This window comes from Amblyraja radiata, chromosome 2 (genome assembly GCF_010909765.2).
Source record: "Amblyraja radiata isolate CabotCenter1 chromosome 2, sAmbRad1.1.pri, whole genome shotgun sequence".
Lineage (NCBI taxonomy): Eukaryota > Metazoa > Chordata > Chondrichthyes > Rajiformes > Rajidae > Amblyraja > Amblyraja radiata.
This window is the reverse complement of record NC_045957.1, coordinates 5,567,027-5,594,141: the sequence shown is the minus strand read 5'-3', so window position 1 is coordinate 5,594,141 and position 27,115 is coordinate 5,567,027. Positions and strand designations below refer to the sequence as shown.

The 27,115-nt window shown below is 43.4% G+C and overlaps 1 protein-coding gene across 4 annotated transcripts in view; it reads left to right on the top strand.

Moving 5' to 3' along the window:
• arhgap39 (Rho GTPase activating protein 39) overlaps positions 1 to 27,115 on the top strand; it is a 429,053-nt gene that overhangs the window by 66,179 nt on the left and 335,759 nt on the right. Inside the window, exon 2 of one of the 4 annotated variants that reach the window (XM_033040986.1) lies at positions 8,094 to 8,269. The exons of the other annotated variants lie outside the window; for them this stretch is intronic. Coding sequence (XP_032896877.1) covers positions 8,265 to 8,269 — 5 coding nt within the window. The 5' untranslated portion in view covers positions 8,094 to 8,264. The remainder of the gene's footprint in view (positions 1 to 8,093; positions 8,270 to 27,115) is intronic. 4 annotated transcript variants of the gene reach the window in all.

Sequence of the window (27,115 nt, the reverse complement as noted above, 5' to 3'; positions counted from 1 at the left end):
ATGAATGGCTTAACAGACTTGACAAACCAAATGATATATCCCTTTACATAATTCATATATCTTAAGCTGCTAAAAATGAGATCCAACCTCTCAAGTACAAATTGTTGGTATATTGATTAAAAATAATGTCATCACCTAGAATAAAGAAAAATTTTGAATTATATAAAATTTCAATGACTTTTTAACTTCCACAAAGTACTACCACATTGCCCGTGAAAACTCTTGTCAGCAATTGCTCTCCTTTTCCACTTCCCTATTGGAACTCGACTAACGTGAATACTTTCAGATCGTTCAATAACACCCCTGTGTCTTATCGGATGAGCACTCGCTGTGTGCTACTTGCTAAGCTTTAATTATGTCTAAGAAGGGATGCTGGTTTAAACCGTAGATCGACACAAAAAGCTGGAATAACTCAGCAGGACTGGCAGCATCTCTGGAGAGAAGGAATGGGTGGCGTTTCGGGTCGAGGCCCTTCTTTAGTCTGAAGAAAGGTCTCGACCCAAAACGTCACCTATTCCTTCACTCCAGAGATGCTGCCTGTCCCGCTGAATTACTCCAGCTTTTTGTGTTTAATTATGTCTTCTGTGTTGTCTTGTCCAATTTAACTTGGGTACAAAATGAGCACTATAATTAGATCCGCTGACCTCCACAGTGGAGAATATTGAGCTCTTGGTGTCTGGAGAGCATTGGATAGAAGTGAGAATGTTGGGCTAAGATGGCTGTTTTCAGCCTCCCAATTAAAATCTATTGTTCGGGTTGCTGTACTCCTGAATCTGGCTCCCACGTTACCTCTTTGGTGATGTTCCAGACTACGGTTCCATTATAGAACATGGTATAGCACAGGAACGGGCCCTTCAGCCCGTAATGTTTGTGCCGAACATGATGCAATATTGAACTGGTCTCATCTGCCTGTACGTGATCTGTATAATGAGGAGACGCACAGAGTCTCTTACCCAGAGTAGGTGAATCGAGGACCAGAGGACATAGGTTTAAGGTGCAGGGGGAATGATTTAACAGGTAACTTATTCACACAAAGGGTGGTGGTTGTATGGAACAAGCTGCCAGAGGAGGTAGCAGAGGCAGGGAGTATCCCAACATTTAAGAAACAGTTAGACAGGTACATAGATAGGACAGGTTTGGAGGGATATGGACCAAACGCGGGCAGGTGGGACTAGTGTAAGGCAAGGCAAGGCAAGGCAACTTTATTTATATAGCACATTTCATACACGAGGCAGACTCAAAGTGCTTCACATAAAAACATGTCATACAATAAATGAAATAATAAAATGAAATAAAATAGAAGAACTAAAAGAAAAGAAAAGCAAAATTAAAAATGCATTATAAAAAGTGCAAAAGTTAAAAGTGCAATGTAGTTAAGATTTAGCTGAAAGCTAAAGTAAACATAAAAGTTTTCAGTCTTGTTTTAAAAGTGGTCAAAGTTGAGGCAAGTCTTAAATCTTCAGGAAGTTTATTCCAGCTATTTGTTGCATAGTAACTAAATCCTGCTTTCCCATGTTTTGTATTTACTCTGGGAATCACTAGCAGATTGGTTTCAGAAGATCTTAGCGGTCTAGAAGGCTTATATAGTGGAAGCATGTCAGTGATATACTTTGGCCCTAAACCATGTAGTGATTTATAGGTGAGCAGCAGGATTTTAAAATCAATTCTCTGACATACAGGGAGCCAATGTAAGGATTTAAGAATTGGTGTAATATGCTCAAATTTTTTGGTCTTTGTTAGAACTCTAGCAACAGCGTTCTGAACAAGCTGTAGCTGCCTGACAGTTTTTTTTGGAAGACCTGCAAGGAGACCGTTGCAATAATCTAGCCTACTATTAATAAAGGCATGTACAAGTTTTTCTAAACCTTGAGCTGACATGAGTCCTCTTAATCTTGCTATGTTTTTGAGGTGATAGTAGGCCGATTTTGTTACTGATTTGATGTGACTGTCGAAATTTAAATCTGAATCCATAATGACCCCAAGATTTCTGGCTTTGTTTGAAGTTTTCAGGGACAGAGAGTGAAGGTGTTGGGTTACTTTAAGCCTTTCTTTTTTAGCACCAAAAACAATTATCTCCGTTTTGTCCTTATTTAGTTGGAGAAAATTTTGGCACATCCAGTCTTTGACTTGCTCAATGCACTGGCACAACAGATCTATGGGGCGATAATCATTTGGTGATAGCGCTACATAGATTTGAGTGTCATCGGCATAGCAGTGGTGGTCAATATTATTATATCGCATGATTTGCCCTAGTGGGAGCATGTAGATGTTGAATAAAGAGGGCCCTAAGATCGAACCTTGCGGTACTCCACACGTCACGTTGGTTGGTTCTGATACAAAGTCGCCAATGGAAACAAAATAGTTCCTATCTTGTAAATATGACCTGAACCAACTGTGCCTGAGAGCCCCACCCATTTTTCCAACCTGTCCAAAAGTATTGAGTGTAGCTGGTATATGTTGGCCGGTGTGGGCAAGTTGGGCCGAAGGGCCTGTTTCCACACTGTATCACTCTATGACTTTATCCCTCTATTCACTGGACTTCCATGTGCCTGTCTGAAAGCCTTTTAAACACTAGTATCTTATCTGCCTCCACCACCACCACCACCACCACCACCACCACCGCTGGCAATGCATTCTAACCCCCCACTTCTCTCTATGTAAAAATGAACCTTTCTCCCTCTCACCTTATTGCTATGCACTCTAGCGTTGGGCATTTCCACCCTGGGGGAAATGGAAAAAGGTTCTGATTGTCTATGGTCCCCAAATATGAATCATAAGAGTAATATATACAAATGAAAATATAGGAATTTAACTGCATAATTTATAAGGGAACAGCAACAATGTAAAATACATAGTAAAGATTATCATTGAAAGTGTTCACATTTTAATTTGGAGGAATCACACGGCCGTGTGAAATGAAAATATGGTTGGTTTGAAGTAAAAAGGCACTGCCTGCAAATGGTTCTTTGGGTGCTTTGGGTTGAAGTTAAAAGGCACTATTACAAATGGTGGTTTGGGTGCTTTGGGTAACTTCCTGTTTGCACTGTATATTGATTTTAGATAAAACGTTACCATTTACGGCTGTGATTTTTGGCCATTTTACTCAGTCCCCCTCCGCTCAGCAGGTGCAGAGAATTCTTCCCATCAATGAAAAATAAAAGTGTTATTAGTGTTTAAATAATGCTGAGAATCTCTCTCCTGTCAATCACGCCATGATGGCCACACCTTTTCCGGTGGGAGGGGGAGGGGGTTATAAAACCCGGAAGTGTGGGTGTGGCAGTCTCTGCATGATAGGGGAGGGAGAGGTCACGACTCTGTCTGAGCTGTGAATCAACTGAACACACTGAATGTCTACTGAACTGTGAGTTTGGTGTTTTGTGTGGTTTTATGGTGGTTTTATGGTGGTTTCACCCTGCATGAAATGGTATGAAGCTGCATTTGAATTTGGTAGCCATGCACCCTGCTTGAAGTGGAATGAAACTGCACTTGAATTTGGCGGCCTTGCACCCTGCTTGAAATGGAATGAAACTGCACTTGAATTAGGTGGCCTTGCACCCTGCTTGAAGTGGAATGAAACTTCACTTGAATTCGGTGGCCTTGATCCCTGCTTGAAGTGGTTGGAAACTGCACTTTAATTCAGTGGCCTTGCACCCTGCTCGAAGTGGTAGGAAACTGCACTTGAATTTGGTGGCCTTGCACCCTGCTCGAAGTGGTAAGAATCTGCTTGAATTTGGTGGCCTTGCACCCAGCTTGAAATGGTAGGAAAATGGATTTGAATTTGGTGGCCTTGCACCCTGCTTGAAATGGAATTTCAAGGAATAGCCATGAGTCAACTGCCAGCCCACCAGCTGTGAGTGAGCTGCCAGCACATCAGACTTGAGGGACTGAGCTGCCACCCCAAGAACCCATACCAGCGCGCCAGAAAGCCCCCCCCACTGGCCACCAATATTGGAATTGGTGGAGAGGTGGAATATTGCGTCGGGGGACCAGCCCTCCCGTGTGAACATGGGACCCAACGGGTCCCACTTAGTCTAGTAATCTTATGTTTCAATAAGATAACCTCTCATCCTTCTAAACTCCAGAGTATACAAGCCTAGCCGCTCCATTCTCTCAGCATATGACAGTCCCGCCATCCTGGGAATCAACCTTGTAAACCTATGCTGCACTCTCTCAATAGCAAGAATGTCCTTCCTCAAATTAGGGGACCAAAACTGCACACAATATTCCAGGTGTGGTCTCACTAGGGCCCTATACAACTGCAGAAGGACCTCTTTGCTCCTATACTCAACTCCTCTTGTTATAAAGGCCAACATGCCATTGGCTTTCTTCACTGCCTGCTGTACCTGCATGCTTACTTTCATTGACTGATGAACAAGGACCTCCAGATGCCGTTGTACTTACCCTTTTCCCAACTTGACACCATTTAGATATTAATCTTCCTTCCTGTTTTTGCTACCAAAGTGGATAACCTCACATTTATCCACATTAAACTGCATCTGCCCACTCACCCAACCTGTCCAAGTCACCCTGCATTTTTATAGCATCCTCCTCACAGTTCACACTGCCACCTATTGTGTCATCTGTAAATTTGCTAATGTTACTTTGAATCCCTTCATCTAAATCATTGATGTATATTGTAAATAGCTGCGGTCCCAGCACCGAGCCTTGTGGTACCCCAGTAGTCACTGCCTGCCGTTCTGAAAGGGACCCAATCCCTACTCTTTGTTTCCTATCTGCCAACCACTTCTCTATCCATGTCAGCACTCTATCCCCCAATACCATGTGCCCTAATTTTGCCAACTAATCTCCTATGTGGGACCATATCAAATGCTTTCTGAAAGTCCAGGTACACTACATCCACTGGCTCTCTCTTGTCCATTTTCCTAGTTACTTCCTCAAAAATTCCAGGAGATCAGTCAAGCATGATTTCCCCTTCGTAAATCTATGCTGACTCGGACTGATCCTGTTACTGCTATCCAAATGTGCCGCTATTTCATCTTTTATAATTGACTCCAGCATCTTCCCCACCACTGATGTCAGGCTAACTGGTCTATAATTCCCTGTTTTCTCTCTCCCGCCTTTCTTAAAAAGTGGGATAACATTAGCTACCCTCCAAGCCACAGGAACTGATACTGAATCAATAGAACATTGGAAAATTATCACCAATGCGTCTACAATTTCTAGAGCCACTTCCTTAAGTACCCTGGGATGCAGATCATCAGGCCCAGGGAATTTATCAGCCTTCAGTCCCATCTGTCTACCCAACACCATTTCCTGCCAAATGTGGATTTCCTTCAGTTCCTCCGTCATCCCAGATCCTCTGGCCACTACTATATCAGGAAGATTGTTTGTGTCCTCCTTAGTGAAGACGGATCCAAAGTACCTGTTCAACTCATCTGCCATTTCCTTGTTCCCCATAACAAATTCACCTTTTTCGGTCTTCAAGGGTCCAACTTTGGTCTTAACTAATTTTTTCCTCTTCACATACCTAAAGTAGCTTTTACTATCCTGCTTTATATTCTTGGCTAGCTTACCTTCGTACCTCATCTTTTTGCCCCGTATTGCCTTTTTAGTTATCTTCTGTTGCTCTTTAAACATTACCCAATCCTCTTGCTTCCCGCACATCTTTGCTACGTTGTACTTCTCTTTTATTTTTATACTGTCCCTGACGTCCCTTGTCAGCCACGGTCGTCCCTTACTGCCCTTGGAATCTTTCTTCCTCTTTGGAATGAACTGATCCTGCACCTTCTGTATTATTCCCAGAAATACCTGCCTTTGTTATACTGAATTTCAACTGAAATACTGAAACCTCCGATTTACCCTTCTCCCACTCCAATTGTAGATTAAACTTGACCATATTATGGTCACTACTTCCTAATGGCTCCTTAACCTCAAGTTCCCTTATCAAATCCGGTTCATTACACAACATTAAATCCAGAATTGCCTTCTCCCTGGTAGGCTCCAGTACAAGCTGTTCTAAGAATCCATCACGGAGGCACTACACAAACTCCCTTTCGTGTGGTCCAGTGAATGTGGTGAATGATCAGTAACGGAGGCTGAGTTTAGCAAGCTGAAGCTGAAAATCCGTTTTCTACATTTAGTTGTGCGTGCACAACTAGCTGAGGTGTTTAATCTCACATTTAATGTCATGCTTTTGGCCAAGATCTAACCACTTAATGTGTGGGAAGGAACTACAGATGCTGGTTTAAATCGAAGATAGACACAAAATGCTGAAGTGGGACAGGCAGCATCACTGGAGAGAAGGAATGGGTGACTGAAGAAGGGTCTCGACCCGAAACGTCACCCATTCCTTCTGTCCAGTAATGCTGCCGGTCCTGCTGAGTTACTGCAGCATTTTGTGTCTGTTTTCTAACCACTTAATCTTTTTCACGGTTCAGTTTTCTGCGAACCAAATCATTGTCATCCCCCCCCTCCCCTCCCCCCTCCCTCGCACATTGCTATGGGCTTTGGGTCGTGTCGCAGTTTTGTACAAACTGCTCGCGGTACCACTGCCCGTGTCCTGCAGCTTCTCCGTTGGATACTGAAGTAAATACAAGCCTTTGTTGAATGATGGAGGAAGCAGTTGGCAAGAAGTAAAGACCTTATTCTACTTTTGAGATTTGTGCCAATTTTGCATGAATGGTGAGATTGCAGCCAGCAGCAGAATTTTGAATTGGTTCTTTTCTCAAATTTGAGCTGCTTGTTTGTAGAGGATGGCGGTGGTAAAAGTGACTTGTTTCTGGTCAGTGTGCAGCTGTGAAAAAGCTTTAAAAAATGTTGACTTGTACATAACTCAGTATTGGTGTGGATTAGTTGAAGTGCAATTTCTTTCAGAGCATATTGCCTGCGAACCCATTGGCACAATGACAACACCAGTGTATTCCAAAGCTGAGAAGAGAAATTTAGGAGAAAAAAACAGGTTTCAATTAATTTGCTACAGATGCACCATGGAAACCTTGGTTGCATCACCACTTGGTTCGGGATCAGCTCTGCCCAAGACTGCAAGAAATTACGGAGAGTTGTAGATCGAGCCCAGTCCATCACACAAACTAGACTTTCCACTATTGACTCCATCTACAAAACGCTTCCTCGGAAAAGCAGCCAATGTAATCAAAGACGTCCCACCCCGGTCATTCCTTGGCCCCGCTCCTGTCAGGCAGAAGGTATAGAAGCTTGAAAACGAGCACCACCAGACTCTAGAGCAGCTTCTTCCCCTCTGTTATCAGGTTTCTGATCAGTCCTTCCATAAACTTGGAGAGTAGATTAATGGCCCTTTCCCACGGTACGAGTTCATTCCAAGCGCTCTCCCGAGTTTGCCCTGATTCGAACTCGGAGATTTACGGTAATGGCCGCTCGTCGGTACTCTGGGCTCTCGTGGACATTTTTCAATGTGTTGATTTTTCAACGTGTTGAAAAATCTTCACGAGTCTTCCCGAGCTTACCTGCCGTTAGCGAGTCTTCCCGTGGGACAGGGCCATAAGAACATTGTGTTTTGTCTCTGGAACTGATGCGCTGCAATGCTGCAAACTATATTCTGCACTCTGCATCTTCCCCTTTGCTCCATCTTTGCTGTACTTGTTTGCTGATTGTACTGATTGTATCTATGTATGGTAATGTCTGACCTGTTTGCATAGCATGCAAAACAAAGTTTTTCACTGTACCTCTGTACACGTGACAATAATAAACCAAAGCCTAAAACTAAACCTGCATTTATTTGTGCTGGGTGTGGGTGTGTGACTCAATGCCACAGTCGACGATCTGTGACTGTCGGCACGATATTCCATGTGGACCGCAATGCTCATCATTGATTGCTTTTGAGTTGCTGGGGGCACTGTTAACCATTCCCCTGAACCATATTTAGTTTCTGTTTAAATGCACCAATTCTTGACCTCTATTTGCAAATTCTGTCAAAAATGAAAAAAAATCAAAAATTGCAAATCTGTCATTAAAAAAATGAAAGTGATGGCAACACTCAGCAGGTCAGGCAGTATCTGTGGAGAGTGGAACAGTTATTGCTTCAGGTCTGGAGCCCTTACTAGGAACCGTCTCGCTTTCCTGCCGAGTGTTTTCAGCACTTTCTGTTTTTGTTTCAGATTTCCAGCAGTTGCGGTTTTTGATTTTCAAAAAAAAAAAGAAAAACTGAGCCCAAATAATGACTGGCAGAAATGGGCAGTTCTGATATAGATGAAAAGAAAGACCGAGTTGCCTAAAGTTGCAGAAATCGATATTGAAGCCCTGAAGGTTGCAACCTGCCGAGAGAGGAGATGAGGTATTGTTTCTCAAGCTTGTATTGGGCTCACCTGTGGATCTGTTTTCTTACATTATTAATTGCAAATAAACACACTGCATGCATATTTCAAATCTGCGTTAAATGTATTAGTAATGTGCGTAATGCCATGTAAAAGGGTGCAACTTGGACTCCCGACGTGCCTTTAGAACTTAGAAATCACAGGCCATTGGCCTGCAGTGTTCCATTGCTACAGTATGATTAAGGTTGTGTGGGTCGGTCAAGATGAAGATGATTGTAGGAAAGTAGCTGTTCCTGAATCTGGTCATGATTTCTGTACCTTCTGTCAGACAGTAGTAGTGAGAAGGAGGCAAGGCCCAGATTATGATGGTCCTTGATGAGAGATGCTGCCTTCATGAGCACCCATCATGCCGGTGTCTTTGAGGGTGGGGAGGGCTTTGCCTGTAATGGACTGGGCTGAGTCGATCACTCTGCAACCTCTTGTGTTCCTGTGTGTTGGGATTGCCGTACCAGGCCACGGTGCAACCTGTCAGGATACTTTTCACAGTGCACCTCTAGAAGTTTGTGAGAGCATTTGGTGACATGCTGATTAGTAGAGGCGTTGGTGTGCCTTCTTTGTGATTATATCATGTGCTGGTTCCAGGACAGGTCATCCGAGATGTTAATGCACAGGAATTTGAAGCTGCTAACTCTTTCGACCGCCAGCCCACTAATGAAATCTGGCACAAGGTCTCCAGACTTCTTCTTTTGTGAAGTCAAAGATTAGTTTCTTGGTTTCATTGATGTTGAGTGAGAGGTTGTTGCGGCAAAATTCAACCAACTGTTTTACCTCTCTCCTGTGCGCTGACCCTTCGCCAGCCATGATTCAGCCCAAAACAATGCTGTTGTCTGTGATTTTGTACTTGGCACTGGAGGTGTGCGTATGCACACAGTCATGGCAAAGAGAGTGGAGCAGAGGGCTAAGGATGGAGCCCGGAGATGCACCAGTGTTGATGGTCGGTGAGGAGGAGATGTTGCTGATCTGCACTGATTGAGATCTGCCGATGAGGAAGCCAATGATCCAGTTGCCAATGGAGGTTCTGAGGCTCTGGTCTCGGAGCTTGGTGACGAGTTTGGAGCGGAAGATTTTGCTGGACACTGACATTCAGTCAATGGACTGCCTGACGTAATCAGCTATCTGTATTGAAGTCCTGAAGGTTGCATTCTGCCCAGAGAGAAGATGAGGTATTGTTTCTCAAACTGGTATTGGGCTCACCTGCGGATCTGTTTTCCTACATTATCAATTGCAAATATTCTTATCCAGATCGTCCAAGGCATTAGTGCATGAAACTGGTGCTGAGGTAAAAGATCAGCCACTATCTCTGTGTCTCCACAGCACGGTTTCTAGATGGTACACACTGCAGTCATTACGTGTTGGTGGAGAGGGGAATAAATATTTAGAGTGGGAGGTGAGGTACGTTTCAAGCAGGTTTATTTATTTTTTCTTGCTTGGTGTCCAGTTTCTTGCCAGAGTTGCAACTCATCCAGTTAAAAGGGCCAGTACTTCATCAATTTCCTTACTTGTGCCCTGAAAATTGTGGAAAGACTTTGGGTGTCACAAGGTATAAAGCTTGCCATTTAAAATAATAAATCTATAGTAGATTTAGATGCTTCAGACTGGAAGAAAAGCTTTGCATGAGGAATTTCCATATTCTTTGCCAATCATCAATCTGGGATTGTAACCTCGCATGACTTGGTGTGGGAATCTGAAATAACTGACTTCATGAACAGGTTCTGGCTGTGGTAGAGGTTGATATGCGCCATAGCTAACCTCTCAAAGAACTTCATCACTACGGATGTTAGTGCTTCCAGGTTTTAGAAACATCGAAACATAGAAAATAGGTGCAGGGGGAGGCCATTCGGCCCTTCGAGCCAGCACCGCCATTCATTGCGATCATGGCTGATTGTCCCCAATCAATAACCCGTGCCTGCCTTATCCCCATACCCCTTGACTCCACTAGCCCCTAGAGCTCTATCTAACTCTCTCTTAAATCCATCCAGTGATTTGGCCTCCACTGCCCTTTGTGGCAGGGAATTCCACAAATTCACAACTCTCTGGGTGAAAAAGTTTTTTCTCACCTCAGTCTTAAACGACCCCCCCTTTATTCTAAGACTGTGGCCCCTGGTTCTGGACTCGCCTAACATTGGGAACATTTTTCCTGCATCTAGCTTGTCCAGTCCTTTTATAATTTTAGATGTTTCTATAAGATCGCCCCTCATCCTTCTAAACTCCAGTGAATACAAGCCCAGTCTTTTCAATCTTTCCTCGTATGACAGTCCCGCCAACCCAGGGATCAATCTCGTGAATCTTGGATGGTCACGTGGATATGCAGGGAATGGAGAGATATGGCTCGCATGCGGGCGGAGGATATGAGTTTAACTTGGCGCAGCATTGTGGGCCAAAGGGTCTATTCCTGTCCTGATATGTTCTATCCAGTTAAATCATACCGTACATGAGTACAGAAAGATGCCAGAGTGCAGAATAGTGCAGTGTTACAGTCACAAAGGCAGTCCAGGGTCTGCAATGAGATAGATTGGGAGATCGGGACTATATCTTAATGATTACTGTGGGGAGGTTACATGGAAACTTTTTTTTTTTGTCCCTGACACTTTTTAAATCCATGATAGCTCTCAAGGAAGTACTTCTGCTTTTCCTGGGCCACCATGAACGCAACTTGATGGATGCTACTGCTCACACTACCTTTCACCTGCTGGATTTCCCAGAACTCGGGTCCATGAATTAATTGTTGAAAGAGGCAGCCTTTACTAAAACATTTCAACATGCCAATTCAACTCGTGTAATAAAATGGATGGAACTTCTTATCAGCCTGACCCTTATTGATCTGTCGAGTCTGTTGTCAAGGCCAATGGTTGGACTTTGTTTGGATAACGTTTCACATGGAAGGTTTTAGACTAGGCAGGTTTACGTAGCAAGAAATCAACAATAGTGTGTGTGTGTTGTGAAATGCAATGTACCATTCTGAAATGTCTGGGGCCTGATCTTTATTTTAGTACCAAGGATTTTTCTCAACTTATCGGATTTGGTTCTGTCGGTCAATGAAACAGCTTAATAAAATGCTTTCTGTTCCCTTCGGGTAATTATTAAACATGCAGATAGATGGTGCTGGGAAAATTTGCAGTGAATGTATGGTTTCTTAATATATGAGGTTTTCTTTAATAATGTATATATTATCATCGCTGTGTCAGTCAATAAATTGTATGTGGGGCCACGATGTCTGACTCTCAGCAGCGTTATACACAGCACAAACAAATCAATTTATGCAATAGATAGACTATGCAAAGAACAGGGGAAAGGGGCTATATCAGCTAAAGCGGGGTCTCTCTCCAGAAAAATGCAGCGAGTGAAGGATAACTTATTGATAAATGATATCATAAGGCCAAAGATGGAGTTTAATTCATATAAATGTTAGGTGTTGCATTTTGGTAAGACAATAAATGGTAGGGTCCTGGGAGGTGTAGAACAGAGGATCTGGGGGTGCAGGTACATAGATAATTGAAAATGGTGAAACTAAGAACTGCAGATAGATGCTGGTTTACAAAAAAAGACACAAAGTGTTGGAGTAACTCAGCAGGTCAGACAGCACGTCTGGAGAACATGGATGGGTAATGTTTTTGGTCGGAACCCTTCTTCAGACTGGCGATGTAGCTAGACAGATCGGAGAAGAAGGCACGCTTGCCTTCATCTACCAGATTAATTAAGGCACCCTGCTACACTTGATGGTAAGACTACATTTGGTGTATTGTATACAGTTCTGATCGCCCAGCTATACAAAGGATGTCATTAACTGGAGAATCATAGTCATACAGCATGGAAACAAGCCCTTCGGCTGACCATTTCTGGAGAATATGGATAGGTGACGTTTAGGGGTTTGGACCTTTCTTCAGACTGCAAAAATATTGAATCTTTATTCATTCAAAAAGCAGTTCAGGTACATGCCAATATAAAATGGAGGGGATAGACACAAAATGCTGGAGTAATTCAGCAGGTCAGGCAGCACCTCTCGAGAAATGGAATAGGTGACGTTAAGGATCAAAACCCTTCTTCAGTGGAGAGATGGGGAGAACATCCGCTGAGGAAGGGTTTCGACTCGAAACGTCACTTATTCCTTTTCTCCAGAGATGTGGCCTGACCCGCTGAGTTACTCCAGTACTTTGTGTCTGTCTTCAGTGTAAACCAGCATCTGCAGTTCCTTCCTGGAACTGGAGGGGAACTGTTATCCAATTTATATTTCCTTTTAATTTACGTACTTTCCCCCACGGCTCTGGGTTTTCAGACAATGTTTCTCTGCAGCTTTCTCATTTTGACAAGCTTCACCAGCTTCAGTCCATCCAGTTGGATCTAAGCTCATTCCTGACATGTAGAGTTTAGACTGTTGGGAAGGAATGGTCCCATTGCTGACAATAGCCAACTGGCATATCATCGTGACACAGACATTTCAATTTATCAGTGGTGCTGCTCTATCAATAAAGCTGTGAAATAAATGCTGCAATTTTCCAAAGGTATTGCAGGTGAACAAGTGTGATCAAGAAAATGAAAATTAAAGATTGGTGGAAGTTGTCAGTTGTTGGAAAAAAATCTGAGGGGCAGGATTAATTTACACGTGGAAAGGCAAGGATTGATTAAAGTCTGTCAGCATGGTTTTGTGATGGAGAGATCTGACAGACCAATTTGATTGCATTTTTTTGAAGAGGGAACTAAATGTATTGATGAGAGCGGTGCGGTTGATGTAATCGACATGGATTTCAGTCAAGCCTTTGACCAGATCCCCACATGGGGGACTTGTCCAAAAAGGATAGGTCCCATGGGATCCAAGACAATTTGGCAAATTGGATCTAAAACTGCCGTGGTTACAGGAGGCAGTGAATGATAATGGTTGGTACACAATAAAGCTGGAGAAACTCAGCGGGTGCAGCAGCATCGATGGAGCGAAGGAAATAGGCAACGTTTCGGGCCGAAACCCTTCTTCAGAATGATAATGGTTTGCGTTTGGATGCCTGTGAGGATTCAAGTGGCACAGGGATTGGTGCTGTGACCCCCACTGTTTGCTATCTTTTCAGAGCATAGGTTCGTAGTGCAGCACAGGAAGAGGCCCTTTGGCCCTCAATGTCCACGATGAACATGGTGCCAAGGCCAATTCTTATCTGCCTGCACATAATCCATATCCTTCAATTCCTCCACATCCATGTGCCTATCCAAAAGTCCCTTAAATGCCACTGTGTTCATTAACAATTGGATATGGACACAGAGACATAGAAACATAGAAAATAGGTGCAGAAGTAGGCCATTCGGCCCTTCGCGCCTGCACCACCATTCAATATGATCATGGCTGATCATCCAACTCCGTATCCTGTACCTGTCTTCTCTCCATACCCCCTGATCCCTTTAGCCACAAGAGCCACATCTAACTCCCTCTTAAATATAGCCAATGAACTGGCCTCAACTACCTTCTGTGGCAGAGAATTCCAAAGATTCACCACTCTCTGTGTGAAAAATGTTTTCCTCATCTCGGTCCTAAAAGATTTCCCCCATATTCTTAAACTGTGACCCTTTGTTCTGGACTTCCCCAACATCGAGAACAATCTTTCTGCATCTAGCCTGTCCAACCCCTTAAGAATTTTGTACGTTTCTATAAGATCCCCCCTCAATCTTCTAAATTCTAGCGAGTACAAGCCGAGTATGATCAGTAAGTTTCATATGACACCAAAATCAATGGTGATGATAGCAAGAATGTAGGGTGATATTGATAATTTGGGAAAATAGCAGAACAATGGCAGATTGCATTTCATCTTAATAAGTGTATTGATGATTAATAAGGCAGGTCATATACAATGAATGGTAGGACTTTAGGGTGTGATGAGGAACAGTGGAGCTTGATGTACATTTCCAAGGATTCCTGAAGGTGATAGCACAGGTGGATAAGGTGGTGAAGAGGTCGTTTAGGATACTCTCCTTCATCAGCTGGGATAGAGTGTACAAAGGAGGTTTTGGTTCAATTTCAACTATGGTTAGGCCACAGGGCGAGTACTCTGTGCAGGTCTGGTTGCCACACTGGGAAGGTCACAAGGTTTTAAGTGATAGTAGTAGAATTAGGCCATTTGGCCTATCAAGTCTACTCCGCCATTCAATCATGCCTGATCTATCTCTTCGTCCTAACCCTATTCTCCTGCCTTCTCCCCATAACCCCTGACACCCGCACTAATCAGGAATCTATCTATCTCTGTCTTAAAAAATATCAATTGATGGCCTCCACAGCTTTCTGTGGGAAAGAATTCCACAAATTCACCACCACCATGAGAGGAATAAATCGTGTAGATACACAGAATCTATTGCCCAGAGTAGGACAATCGAGGACCAGAGGGCATAGGTTCAAGGTGAAGGGGAAAAGATTTAATAGGAATCTGAGGGGTAACTTTTTCATACAAAGAGTGGTGGGTGTATGGAACAAGCTGCCAGAGGTGGTAGTTGAGGCAGGGACTATCCCAACATTTAAGAAACAGTTAGACAGGTACATGTATAGGACAGGTTTGGAGGGATATGGACCAAACGCAGGCAGGTGGGACTCGTGTAGCTGGGACATGTTGACCAGTGCGGGCAAGTTGGGCTGAAGGGCCTGTTTCCACACTATCACTCTATATCTCTATGACTCTTGACAAAATAAATTTCTCCTCATCTCCTTCTTAAAGGAACGTCCTTTAATTCAAGGCTATGACCTTTAGACCTAGACTCTCCCACTAGTGGAAAAATCCTCTCCACATCCACTCTATCCAGGCCTTTCACTATTCGGTATGTTTCAATGAGGTCCCTTCTCATTCTTCTAAACTCCAGCAAGTGCAGGCCCAGTGCCGACAAACGCTCACCATATGTGAAGGGTGTGATTGTGCTGGAGAAGGTGGGCGGGCGGGCGTTGGCCAGAATGGTGCATGGGAGGGAGCACTTCAGTTACTGGAGAGGTTGGGTTTGTTTTCTTTGGAGGGGAAGAGGGTGACTGGTGTCCTAAAAGAGCAATGCTAATTTCTGAGAGGAACAGAGGGGGTAGATAATAGAAAACTTCATGCCAAAGCAGAGGTGTTTGAAACTGCAGGTCATGTGTAGGAGGATTCGAGGAGATTTGAGGAAGAACTTTTTTCAGCGGATGTTGGTTGGAATCTGGATGCCACTGCCTAGATGGGTGGTGGAGATGGGTACTCACACAACATTTTAAGAAGCATCTCGATGAACATTTGGAACACCAGGGCATAAAAGGCTACAGGCTAGGTGTTGGCAAATGGGGTCAGTATGGAGAGACATTTGATGGACAACATGGGCATAGGTCCGTTTTCTGAGCATTATGACTCTGAGAATACTTTTGTTTGAGTAAGGATTTCATGTGAAACACTCAGCTAGTAATTGGATACAGTAATAGTAAATGAGATGTGATGGTCCATTGGACATGTGGATCTGCAGTTAAAAGGATTTTAAAATCTGATGGAGCTGATCTAATGGCTCTTCTTTCAAAAACTCAAAAAATAACTTCAAAATCAAAGCAATCCAAACCCACACAGCAAAGATGTTTGCACTCATTTTAATGGAAGCCATCTCACGGGAATGTATTGACCTATTAAACATCTCTTCCTACTTATACCTAATTGGCTTTAATTCTACTCCACCATTTTCATTTTTAATGTGTGCTATAAACAGTTGTGTTGTGATATAATTTATATCCTGCTGGCAGTACTCATGAGAGCCTGATTTCCATTTCTTATAAGCCCTCATGTTATAAGAAATTAAACTAAGTGCACCCAATTTTGTAATGTTTTTCTTTGTCTTGTCCTGATGATGGCGATTCTATATACAGTTCTGCTGCTGTTCATGTCTTATTGACATGACTGACCTATGTATGCTGGAAGGATAGTTGAACATGGAGGCAACAATGGTTCATGAATGCGAGCCTATTTAAGCCTCTAGTATAGAAACATAGAAAATAGGTGCAGGAGTAGGCCATTCGGCCCTTCGAGCCTGCACCGCCATTCAATATGATCATGGCTGATCATCCAACTCAGTATCCTGTACCTGCCTTCTCTCCATACCCCCTGATCCCTTTAGCCACAAGGGCCACATCTAACTCCCTCTTAAATATAGCCAATGAACTGGCCTCAACTACCTTCTGTGGCAGAGAATTCCAGAGATTCACCACTCTCTGTGTGAAAAATGTTTTCCTCATCTCAGTCCTAAAAGATTTCCCCCTTATCCTTAAACTGTGACCCCTTGTTCTGGACTTCCCCAACATCGGGAACAATCTTCCTGCATCTTAAGGGGTCCAACCCCTTAAGAATTTTGTAAGTTTCTATAAGATCCCCCCTCAAGCTTCTAAATTCTAGCGAGTACAAGCCGAGTCTATCCAGTCTTTTTTCATATGAAAGTCCTGACATCCCAGGAATAAGTCTGGTGAACCTTCTCTGTACTCCCTCTATGGCAAGAATGTCTTTCCTCAGATTAGGAGACTTCTGTACGCAATACTCTAGGTGTGGTCTCACCAAGACCCTGTACAACTGCAGTAGAACCTCCCTGCTCCTATACTCAAATCCTTTTGCTATGATTTTGCAGATTTCACTTCAATGTCATGCTCTACTCTCCTTATCTTGCACCCTTATCTCTGTTTCAATTCTAGCCTTTTGTCCGCCCATCTGCCAAACAAAACCTCCCTCACCTGTACTCGTCTATCACTTGCCAGGCTCTGACCTGCCCCCACCTCCCTTTCACTTTCGCCCCCCTGCTACAATCAGTCTGAAGGATCTTGACCTGAAACCTTGCCTATCCATATCCTCCTGTACTCCAGAGATTCTGCCTGACCCCGAGAGACATTCTAGCGGGTTTTTTTTAGACTTGAAGGGATTGTAGGAGGAAACTGGAGCATCTAGGGTGTCCCGTGTGGTTATGTGAAAGCCAAGATACTCTACTCCAATGGCACTGGGGATCATCATTGAACCTGGAATGCTGGCACGGTGAGGCAGCCAAACCACTTGGCTAATGGCTCGTTCCAAGATCTTTTTTAAAATATTGAAATTGACTACTGAACATAGTTCTTTGCACAATACAGAAGCAGATTTAACTTCAATGTCATTCTTCCATCCCATGGGGAAACGCCTCTACTTCCTGAGAAGATTGCAGAGACTCGGTATGTCAGAGAGGATTCTCTTGAACTTCTACAGGTGTACAATAGTGTGCATATTGACTGGTTGCATCTCTGCCTGGTTCGGCAACTTGAATGCCCAGGCTGAAGAAAACTGCAAAAAGTCCATCACAGGTTCTGACCTCCCCACCATCAAAGGGATTAACAGGAGTCGCTGCCTCAAAAAGGCCGCCAACATCATCAGAGACCCACACCACCTTGGCCTCACACTCATTTCACCCCTGCCATCGGGAAGAAGGTACAGGAGCCTGAAAACTGTAACGTCCAGGTTCAGGAACAGCTTCTTCCCTACAGCCCTACATTAAACACTCCAACCTCAAATAAACTCTGAACTACATAGACTATTATTGCACTATTATTGTTTGTTTTTTATGTGTGCATGAGTATATATATTTCTGTGTTGCTGGGTAGATTTGATCTATCATCCACTCTTGATACAAGTCTTGGCTTTTCTCTGCATGCTTTACAAATTAGAATTTTGGGGGATTATGTAAGCAAAGGATGTAACTTTTTTTGTGTCACATGCTGATTCTGAGATTTGAATGGTTTTATACAAAAAAAAAATTCAAAACCTGAAATGAGGAAAGCCAAATCTGAGCCTTGCTAATACTTTTATTTTCCAATCTTTTATAAGTGGTGTGGTTGTCACACTCGAGTCGGGCAGTGCTTCTATCCAATTACAAAGATTATGGTAATATAATTCAGCTATATCAATAATTGCATTTGACAGTCTGAATTGAAAAATTTGCAACAAAGTCGAATGGATATTGGTGTGTTACATTAGTAAACCTTCAGAATACCAGGTTTACAAGAATGATCCCAGGAATTATTCGGTTAACATATGATGAGCGTTTGACGGCACCGAGCCTGTACTCGTTGAAGTTTAGAAGAATGAGGGGGGGACCTCATTGAAATGCACCAAATAGTGAAAGGCTTGGATAGAGTGGATGTGGAGAGGATGTTTCCACTAGTGGGAGAGTCTAAGACTAGAGGTCATAGCCTCAGTTTTAAAGGACATTCATTTAGGAAGGAGATGAGGAGGAATTTCTTTAGTGAGAGGGCGGTGAATCTGCAGAATTCTTTGCTACAGAAGGTTGTGGGGGCCGTCAATGGATATTTTTATGGCAGGGATAGATAGATTCTTGATTAGTACAAGTGTCAGGCGTTATGGGGAGAAGGCAGGAGAATGGGGTTAGGAGGGAGAGATAGATCAGCCATGATTGAATGGCGGAGTAGACTTGATGGGCTGAATGGCCTAATTCTGCTCCTATCACTTGTGAACTTATGATCTTATAATCCCTGTGATATCCTGAACTTGGCGATCAAAGTGAAAAGCATTACGAAAAATTGAGTAGGAAACTAATATATTGGTTTCAAATGTTCTCCAGGGTTATTTGTTGTACTAAGTAGCACACACCATATTAAACAGATAATTTAAAGAGAGCACAATATGTAGATCCATATCATTTTATCAAATGTTCACATCTCTGCACGTGATTTGGTTGAAGTAATGTTTCATAATGCACACAAAGTGCTCTCATTAAAATTTTAGAATGATTTAAAGCATTTGATATTGGCACTCAACACTCGATCGATATGTATATTAAATATAATCAATCCTTTTTTGGTTTGGAAGTCAGAAATTTTGTAGAATATACTCTTGGGTTGCTTTCTTTTTATGAAAGAAAATTCAATTATAATTAAATATTTTCATCTGGAGATGTAAAATACAGGACTTTCATTTATGCTCAATTTATTGCATTCTGTGGATGAACCAGAACTCTCTAAGGGCAATCAGGCAATGAAATGTAATGAGACTCGGATAGGATGGCATATTGGGGAGTGATTGTCCTTGAAACTTGCCCTACACACAGATTTTCTCTCCAGTTTTGACTGGACATAGTTGGAAGGTGACTTAATAAATGTGCTAATGACAAGAGGGCAAAGTGAATTAAGATGAATGAGGTTGAACAATCAGTTTTGTGGTTTCAGCATTTTTTTTTTCCATTTCAAAAGCATTTATGCAAATTTAGAATAATGCAAACCTCCATTGTGTCCTGCATTCGCTGCCACAATGTTTGCACATTGATATAGCTGTGCAAAATATTGTGGACATTGGACTTTGTCTGAACATTGCTCTATCCTTTGCTCTACCAAGTCTACTTGAGTTTGACGATTGTATTTACGTATAGTGTTATCTGATTTGATTGAATAGCATGCAAAACAGTTTTTCACTGTACCTGTGAACCTGACAATAATAAACCTAGACCTGTATTTTTTTAAACATTTGCAGTGCTAAGTTACTCCAGATTGGAAAATGCATGCTCTATTTATTTCATTTACTGAACTACCTGATCTCTGTGGAGTGGCAGCTTAAAAGACCATGGTCTGGATCTCGGAAGCAATTATCCAAGATTTCTGTTACTGATGACAGATGTCCAATAACTCAGCGGGCATCTGTTAATATCAGGATCTGGTTCACTCACATTGCTGTTGCTGATCACACTGCCTGTGGCACTCTCTGGTACAATTCTCTTGCGAAGCATGGCCACTTATGAATGACATTGAAGGTCTCCTCATATCTACAGAACAGGAGTACAGCAAAGGTACACAAAAATGCTGGAGAAACTCAGCGGGTGCAGCAGCATCTATGGAGCGAAGGAAATAGGTAACGTTTCGGGCCGAAACCCTTCTTCAGACTGATAGGGGGTGGCAGGGAGAAGGAAGGGAAAAAAAGGAGGAGGAGGAGCCCGAGGGCTGGGGGATGGGAGGAGACAGCTCGAGGGCTAAGGAAGGGGCAGAGACAGCAAGGACTAACAAAATTGGGAGAATTCAATGTTCATGCCCGCCGGATGCAGGCTCCCTAAGCGGAATATGAGGTGCTGTTCCTCCAATTTCCGGTGTTGCTCACTCTGGCAATGGAGGAGACCCAGGACAGAGAGGTCGGATTGGGAATGGGAGGGGGAGTTGAAGTGCTGAGCCACTGGAGTACAGCAAATGTTGATGCCTTAAGGAGAGATAGAAAGATGAGCTAAGTGTACCAAGAACGTTATGGTGAGGAGAGAACTTCTTTTATATGATGCACATCATTTCATTCATAGAAAAAAAAAATAGGTGTTGGAGTAGGCCATTCGGCCCATCGAGCCAGCACCGCCATTCAATATGATCATGGCTGATCATCTAAAATCATGACCCTGTTCCTGCTTTTTCACAATATCCCTTGATTCCTTTAGCCCTAGGAACAAAATCTAATGGCCCTGTCCCATTGTACGAGTTCATTCAGTACAAGTGGGACATGTACAAGTGCATTACGAATACAAGTGCTCTCCCGAGTTTAAAAAAAAAAATCAAACTCGTGGTAAGCACGTAGAATGAACGTATCGGTACGTCTCTTAGCGGCTCGTAACGCTAACGACAGGTACTCGGGAAGACTCGCTAACGGCAGGTAAGCACGGGAAGACTCGTGAAGATTTTTCAACATGTTGAAAAATGTCCACGAGAGCCCTGAGTATCGATGAGTGGCCATTACCGTAAATCTCCGAGTTCGAATCAGGGCAAACTCGGGGAGAACTCTTGAATTAACTTGTACGGTGGGACAGGGCTTTTACTCCCCAACTCTCCTCTAATTCCCCAAAGTCAAAAAACTAAATGGTTGTATTTACGGGAAGACCTGTTGTAAGTATATAAAATTATGAGAGGCTTAGATCTATCTAGACGGTCAGAATCGTTTTTTTCCAGGGTGGAAATGTCAAATACTAGAGGGCAAAGTATTAAGGTGAGAGGTGCAAAGTTTAAAGGAAATGTGTGGGGTACGTTTTTTTACACAGAGCGGTGGGGACCTGAAAGGCACTGCTAGGGGTGGTGGTTGAGGCAGATGCAATAGTGGTTTTTAAGAGACCTTTTTACAGGCGCACAGATACGCATGGAATGGAGGGATATGGATTATGTGCAGGTTGATGATTAGAGTGTTATTGTTGAGAATCTGATCTCCCCTAAAAGGGAGTAAAAAATAAACTGCTGGAGGAATTCAATGGATCAGCCCTACCTGTGGATGCAAAGGGAGGTAGATGTTTATGCAAGATCTCGGCCTGAAACGTCAATTGTTCCTTTGCCTCCTGTCTACTGTCTGACCTGCTGATTCACACCAGCAGATAAAGTAAAAAGCAGCCACTTCGATCCAGAAAGTCTCTATTTCTGAAGTTGTTCATTTTTTCTCTCATAATAATATGTGACAAAGTGGCTGCTGGTGGAAGCAAATGTCACCTGTAAGCATGAAACATTTGGTGATCTGCTTTTCAATTCTTTTCTGTTCTCCATAACTGGATAGTTGAAGAGGGCATTGTTGGGATTGCTGACCCTTAGATGGGACATCAGATTCTCAAGGATAATAATGCTAATTTTGTTGCCTTTTCAACCTAATCACAAATCTACGGAGTTAAATTGATTTTTGTTTTGGGTGCTAATCCTGAGCAAAAATGAAAAGAACAATTTATTAACTGCTTTAAGCTTCACAGCATCCTTCTGGAGCTGGAAATTGCATTGTTGGAAACTACTTTTCGGGTAATAAATGGATTCCAGGGTGCGAGCAAGTAACCAAAGTAAACATGGTAAATGTGTGCAGTGAACTGTGAAACAGCCTTCTTATTGTGTGCAGAACAGTGTGTGTGTGTGATGTCTACCTCTTCAGACCTGTCAGCTCGTCCAGCTGTAACCCTGACTGTCTCCTGCATGCATACAAATTGCACAAATCTTCCAGCAAATTACTGCAGCTGAAACAGCCATTTAGTAGTTGAGTTTTTAGGACTGGAAAAATCCATATTGCTGTGTTTTTATATGAGAGCAATGGAAGAATCTGAAATGAAAGCAGGGCTTGTTGGAAATGTGTAGTCAGTATCTGAAATATTCAGGTATGCCTAGACCTTGTGTAAACCCTCAATCTGATCGTAGCTTTTCTGATTTGCTACTAACTGAATTAAACTCTGGTTAAGGTTATGTCTTGCTGTTAGCACACCTGTAGAAGTTCGAGAGAATTCTTGTGGACTTGCCGAATAGTCTCGGATGCCTAAGAAAGAAATACGGTGAGGTGCATTTTTTAACCACTTCATCTGTGTGACTCACCTCATCTGTGTGAAGGGATCAGGTCAGTTTACTGGATATTTTCACGACTAGGAACCTAAGGTTTTCAACTGTCTTAATAGCAGCTCCTTTGATGAGGGTAGGATTGTGTTCATCCATCTTGCCCCCCCACCCCCCACCCCAGACACCCTTGCTTAGGTCAACTAAATCATTTTTCACACAGAGTGGTGAATCTGTGGAATTCTCTGCCACAGAAGGTAGTTGAGGCCACAGTTCATTGGCTATATTTAAGAGGGAGTTAGATGTGGCCCTTGTGGCTAAAGGGATCAGGGGGTATGGAGAGAAGGCAGGTACAGGATACCGAGTTGGATGATCAGCCATGATCATATTGAATGACGGTGCAGGCTCGAAGGGCCGAATGGCCTACTCCTGCACCTATTTTCTACGTTTCCATGTCTATGTAACTAGGTTGTTGCTCTGCCACCATGTCACAATGTTCATGGTCTTTATACTTCGTCTCGTTGTCGTTGTCGATCCAGCCATACAAGTTAATACAAGTTATCAATAAAAAAAAGTACTACAGGACTAAATATAATGGAATTGATTTTCCCTTTCCCATTTTACATTCTAAACAGCAATTTCATCAAATGACAATTCATTAAAAACTGTCCTCGTCGAGCTGCCAGTGTACTTGGCCACACAGCCACGGGTGTACAGGGAGAAGAGTGTGTTACCGAGCACTCAGTCTAGAGAGGCAGGCACCAGTGTTGAGGGTCAGGGTGGAAGAAATGTTCCGACAATTCGATTTGAATGAGGTCTGCAAGTCAGGAAGTTCAGAAGCCAGTTGCAGATGGACCTCAAGGTCAAGATCCAGAGGTTGAGTGATGAGTTTATTTGATATTATGGTGGTGTCTGAGCTGTACTCTATTTTTCTCTGGACACACAGTGATAAATAACCAGGTAAGGCTGTTAGTTATGGTTTTGTTGTTTCCCTTTCTCTTTGAAAGATTGCTCTTCAAACTATCCGAGCGACCTAACCAGTTATGGATTTAATAGTCCTGGTCAGAGATTCTCCTCTGGATGTAACCCAGACACTGATAACAGCTGATTAATTCTTCTACGTTGACAATAAAGTATTTGATTGTCTTTTTTCATACAAGAGAAATTTGCTACTTTTCCAAAGTTGAAGGCTTTTATCTTGTGTGTATTTGATGGTGTTTTATTGCCAATTCATATCAATAGCATTGAAGGTTTGTCTCAAGCATTCATTTATTTGGTGGTACAGGTACTTGTGTAGAACGATACGGGGAAAACACATCAGTTTGCCAGATCTTCTTGCGTGATGTTAATTTATCACTTCCAAATTCCTCTCACTGCTGTTCCCACCTCGTAGATCGCATTTTAGTGTTGTGCAGCTCTCGATATTCTCTACAAACACAACACCGATATATGGCAGATTAACATCTTCAACATGGCCTGCAAATAATTTTAATAATCCAAATGAATGCAATATGAATGTCTTGCCTGATAGATTCAATGCTTAGTTAGGTTATTTTGTAATGGTGGATGGGCTGAGAACAACATCACAGAGCGGCACGGTGGCGCAATAGTAGAGTCGCTGCCTCACGGTGCCAGAGACCCGGGTTCGATCCTGACTACGGGCGCTGTCTGTACGGAGTTTGGACTTTCTCCCTGTGACCTGCGTGGATTTTCTCCGGATGCTCCAGTTTCCTCCCACGCTCCAAAGACGTGCAGGTTTGTAGGTTAATTGGCTTCTGTAAATTGCTCCTAATGTGGAGGATAGAACCAGTGTGCGGGGATCGCTGGTCGGCGCGGACTCAGTGGGCTGAAGGGCCTGTTTCCATGCTGTGTCTCTAAACTAAACTAATTGTGATATAGGCTAAGTAAATATTACTCCCTGCATCGACGAGTTGTTAGGGTTTTTGACAGTGGAATTCTGCAGTGAGATTTAAAAGCAGATGAATCATTTTTTTAGTCAATCAAATGATGCAGAGAAAATGACCTGAGATTTGTAGCATCAACAGATCTGCCGGTTGAGAAGTCGTCTAAAGCTTTTCTGTTTTATAACTTTTTTACTGTACAAGAAGTCTGGAAGGCATGTGCATATTGTTTACAACATTTTAATATCCTTAAATGTGGAGCTTTAGTAATTGAAGCTCGAGTAAGTCATATAAAGATCTATCAATGTAGATGAGCATAAGCTAGCTGGCTTTCAGAGAGCACATTAAGTTTTTGGAGACACAAGAGTCTGCAAATGCTGCAATATGGAGAACAAACAATCTTGTTTAACCATCAGCAGTGGGTTTATTTTACTTGAGCAATTTAAAAAAATGTCAATATATACTTTATTCGAGAAATAAATATACGCAATACATGATCCTTACAAAACTCCATCCAGCATTCTCGGAGGCTGTACATACACTGCTTACACAAATATATCCCCCACCCTTGCCACTCATGTGGCCCACTGGCGTGGAATCCCTTCCCTTATTTTTGAGTGGCGTCCCCACCTCACCCTGCCCCCGATGTCCAGCAGCGGAAGGATCCTACCTAGACTGTGGTCCTCCCCCACCAAGCCTTGGCGTTGGCTGCACCGAGCTTCAGTGAGTCCCTCAGCACGTACTCCTGCAGCGGGCCAGTCGGCAACATTCCCCGACGGACATCTCGCTTCGCTGGGAGGTCAACAAAGCTCGGGCAGACCAAAGAGCGTCTTTCACCGTGTTCTGCTGCAGGAACTCAGCAGATCAAGGGAAATGAATGGTCAATGTTTTGGGTCGGGACCCTTCATCTGAGCAGGCGTTTCAGGGCGGGGCCACTCTTTAGTTTAGAGATACAACATAGAAATGGCCCACCAGCTCCATGTCACCCATAGATTACTCATTCACACCAGTTCTATGTTATCCCATTTTCCCTATACATTAAGGGCAATTTACAATGGCCAATTAACATACAAACACCACACATCTTTGGGATGTGGGAGGAAACCATTCAATAAGGTCCCACATAAGAGATTAGTGGGCAAAATTAGGGCACATGTATTGGGGGTAGAGCGCTGAAAATTGGCTGGCAGTTAGGAAACAAAGAGTATGGATTAACGGGTCCCTTTCAGAATTGCAGGCAGTGACTAGTGGGGTACCGCAAGGCTCGGTGCTGGGACCGCAGCTATTTACAATATACATCAATGATTTAGATGAAAGGATTCAAAGTAACATTAGCAAATTTGCAGATGACACAAAGCTGGGTGGCAGTGTGAACTGTGAGGAGGATGCTATGAGAATGCAGGGTGACTTGGATAGGTTGGGTGAGTGGGCAGATGCATGGCAGATACAGTTTAATGTGGATAAATGTGAGGTTATCCACTTTGGTAGCAAAAACAGGAAGGCAGATTATTATCTAAATGGTGTCAAGTTGGGAAAAGGGGAAGTACAACGGGATCTGGGGGGTCCTTGTTCATCAGTCAATGAAAGTAAGCATGCAGGTACAGCAGGCAGTGAAGAAAGCGAATGGCATGTCGGCCTTCATAACAAGAGGAGTTGAGTATAGGAGCAAAGAGGTCCTTCTGCAGTTGTACAGGGCCCTAGTGAGACCACACCTGGAGTATTGTGTGCAGTTTTGGTCCCCTAATTTGAGGAAGGACATTCTTGCTATTGAGGGAGTGCAGCGTAGGTTTACAAGGTTAATTCCTGGGATGGCGGGACTGTCATATGCTGAGAGAATGGAGCGGCTGGGCTTGTATACTCTGGAATTCAGAAGGATGAGAGGGTATCTTATTGAAACATATAAGATATAAGTACACAAAAATGCTGAATAAACTCAGCGGGTGCAGCAGCATCTATGGAGCAAAGGAAATAGGTAACGTTTCGGAGCGAAACCCTTCTTCAGACTGATAGGGGGTGGCGGGGAAAAGGAAGGAAAAAGGAGGAGGTGGAGCCCGAGGGCTGGGGGATGGGAGGAGACAGCCCGAGTGCTGAGTAAGGGATGGAGACAGCAAGGGCTAACAAAACTGAGAGAATTCAATGTTCATGCCCGCAGGATGCAGACTCCCCAAGCGGAATATAAGGTGCTGTTCCTCCAATTTCCGGTGTTGCTCACTCTGGCAGTGGAGGAGACCCAGGACAGAGAGGTTGGATTGGGAATGGGAGGGGGAGTTGAAGTGCTGAGCCAATGGGAGGTCAGGTAGGTCAGGTAGATTCTTGCAGACCGAGCGGAGGTGTTCGGCGAAACGATCGCCCAACCTCCGCTTAGTCTCTCCGATGTAGATCAGCTGACATCTAGAGCAGCGGATGCAGTAGATGAGGTTGGAGGAGATACAGGTGAACCTTTGTCGCACCTGGAACGACTGCTTGGGTCCTTGAATGGAGTCGAGGGGGGAGGTGAAGGGACAGGTGTTGCATTTCGTGCGGTTGCAACGGAAAGTGCCCGGGGAGGGGGTGGTACGAGAGGGAAGAATTGACAAGGGAGTTGCGGAGGGAGCGGTCTTTGCGGAAGGCAGACATGGGGGGAGATGGGAAGATGTGGCGAGTGGTGGGGTCACGTTGGA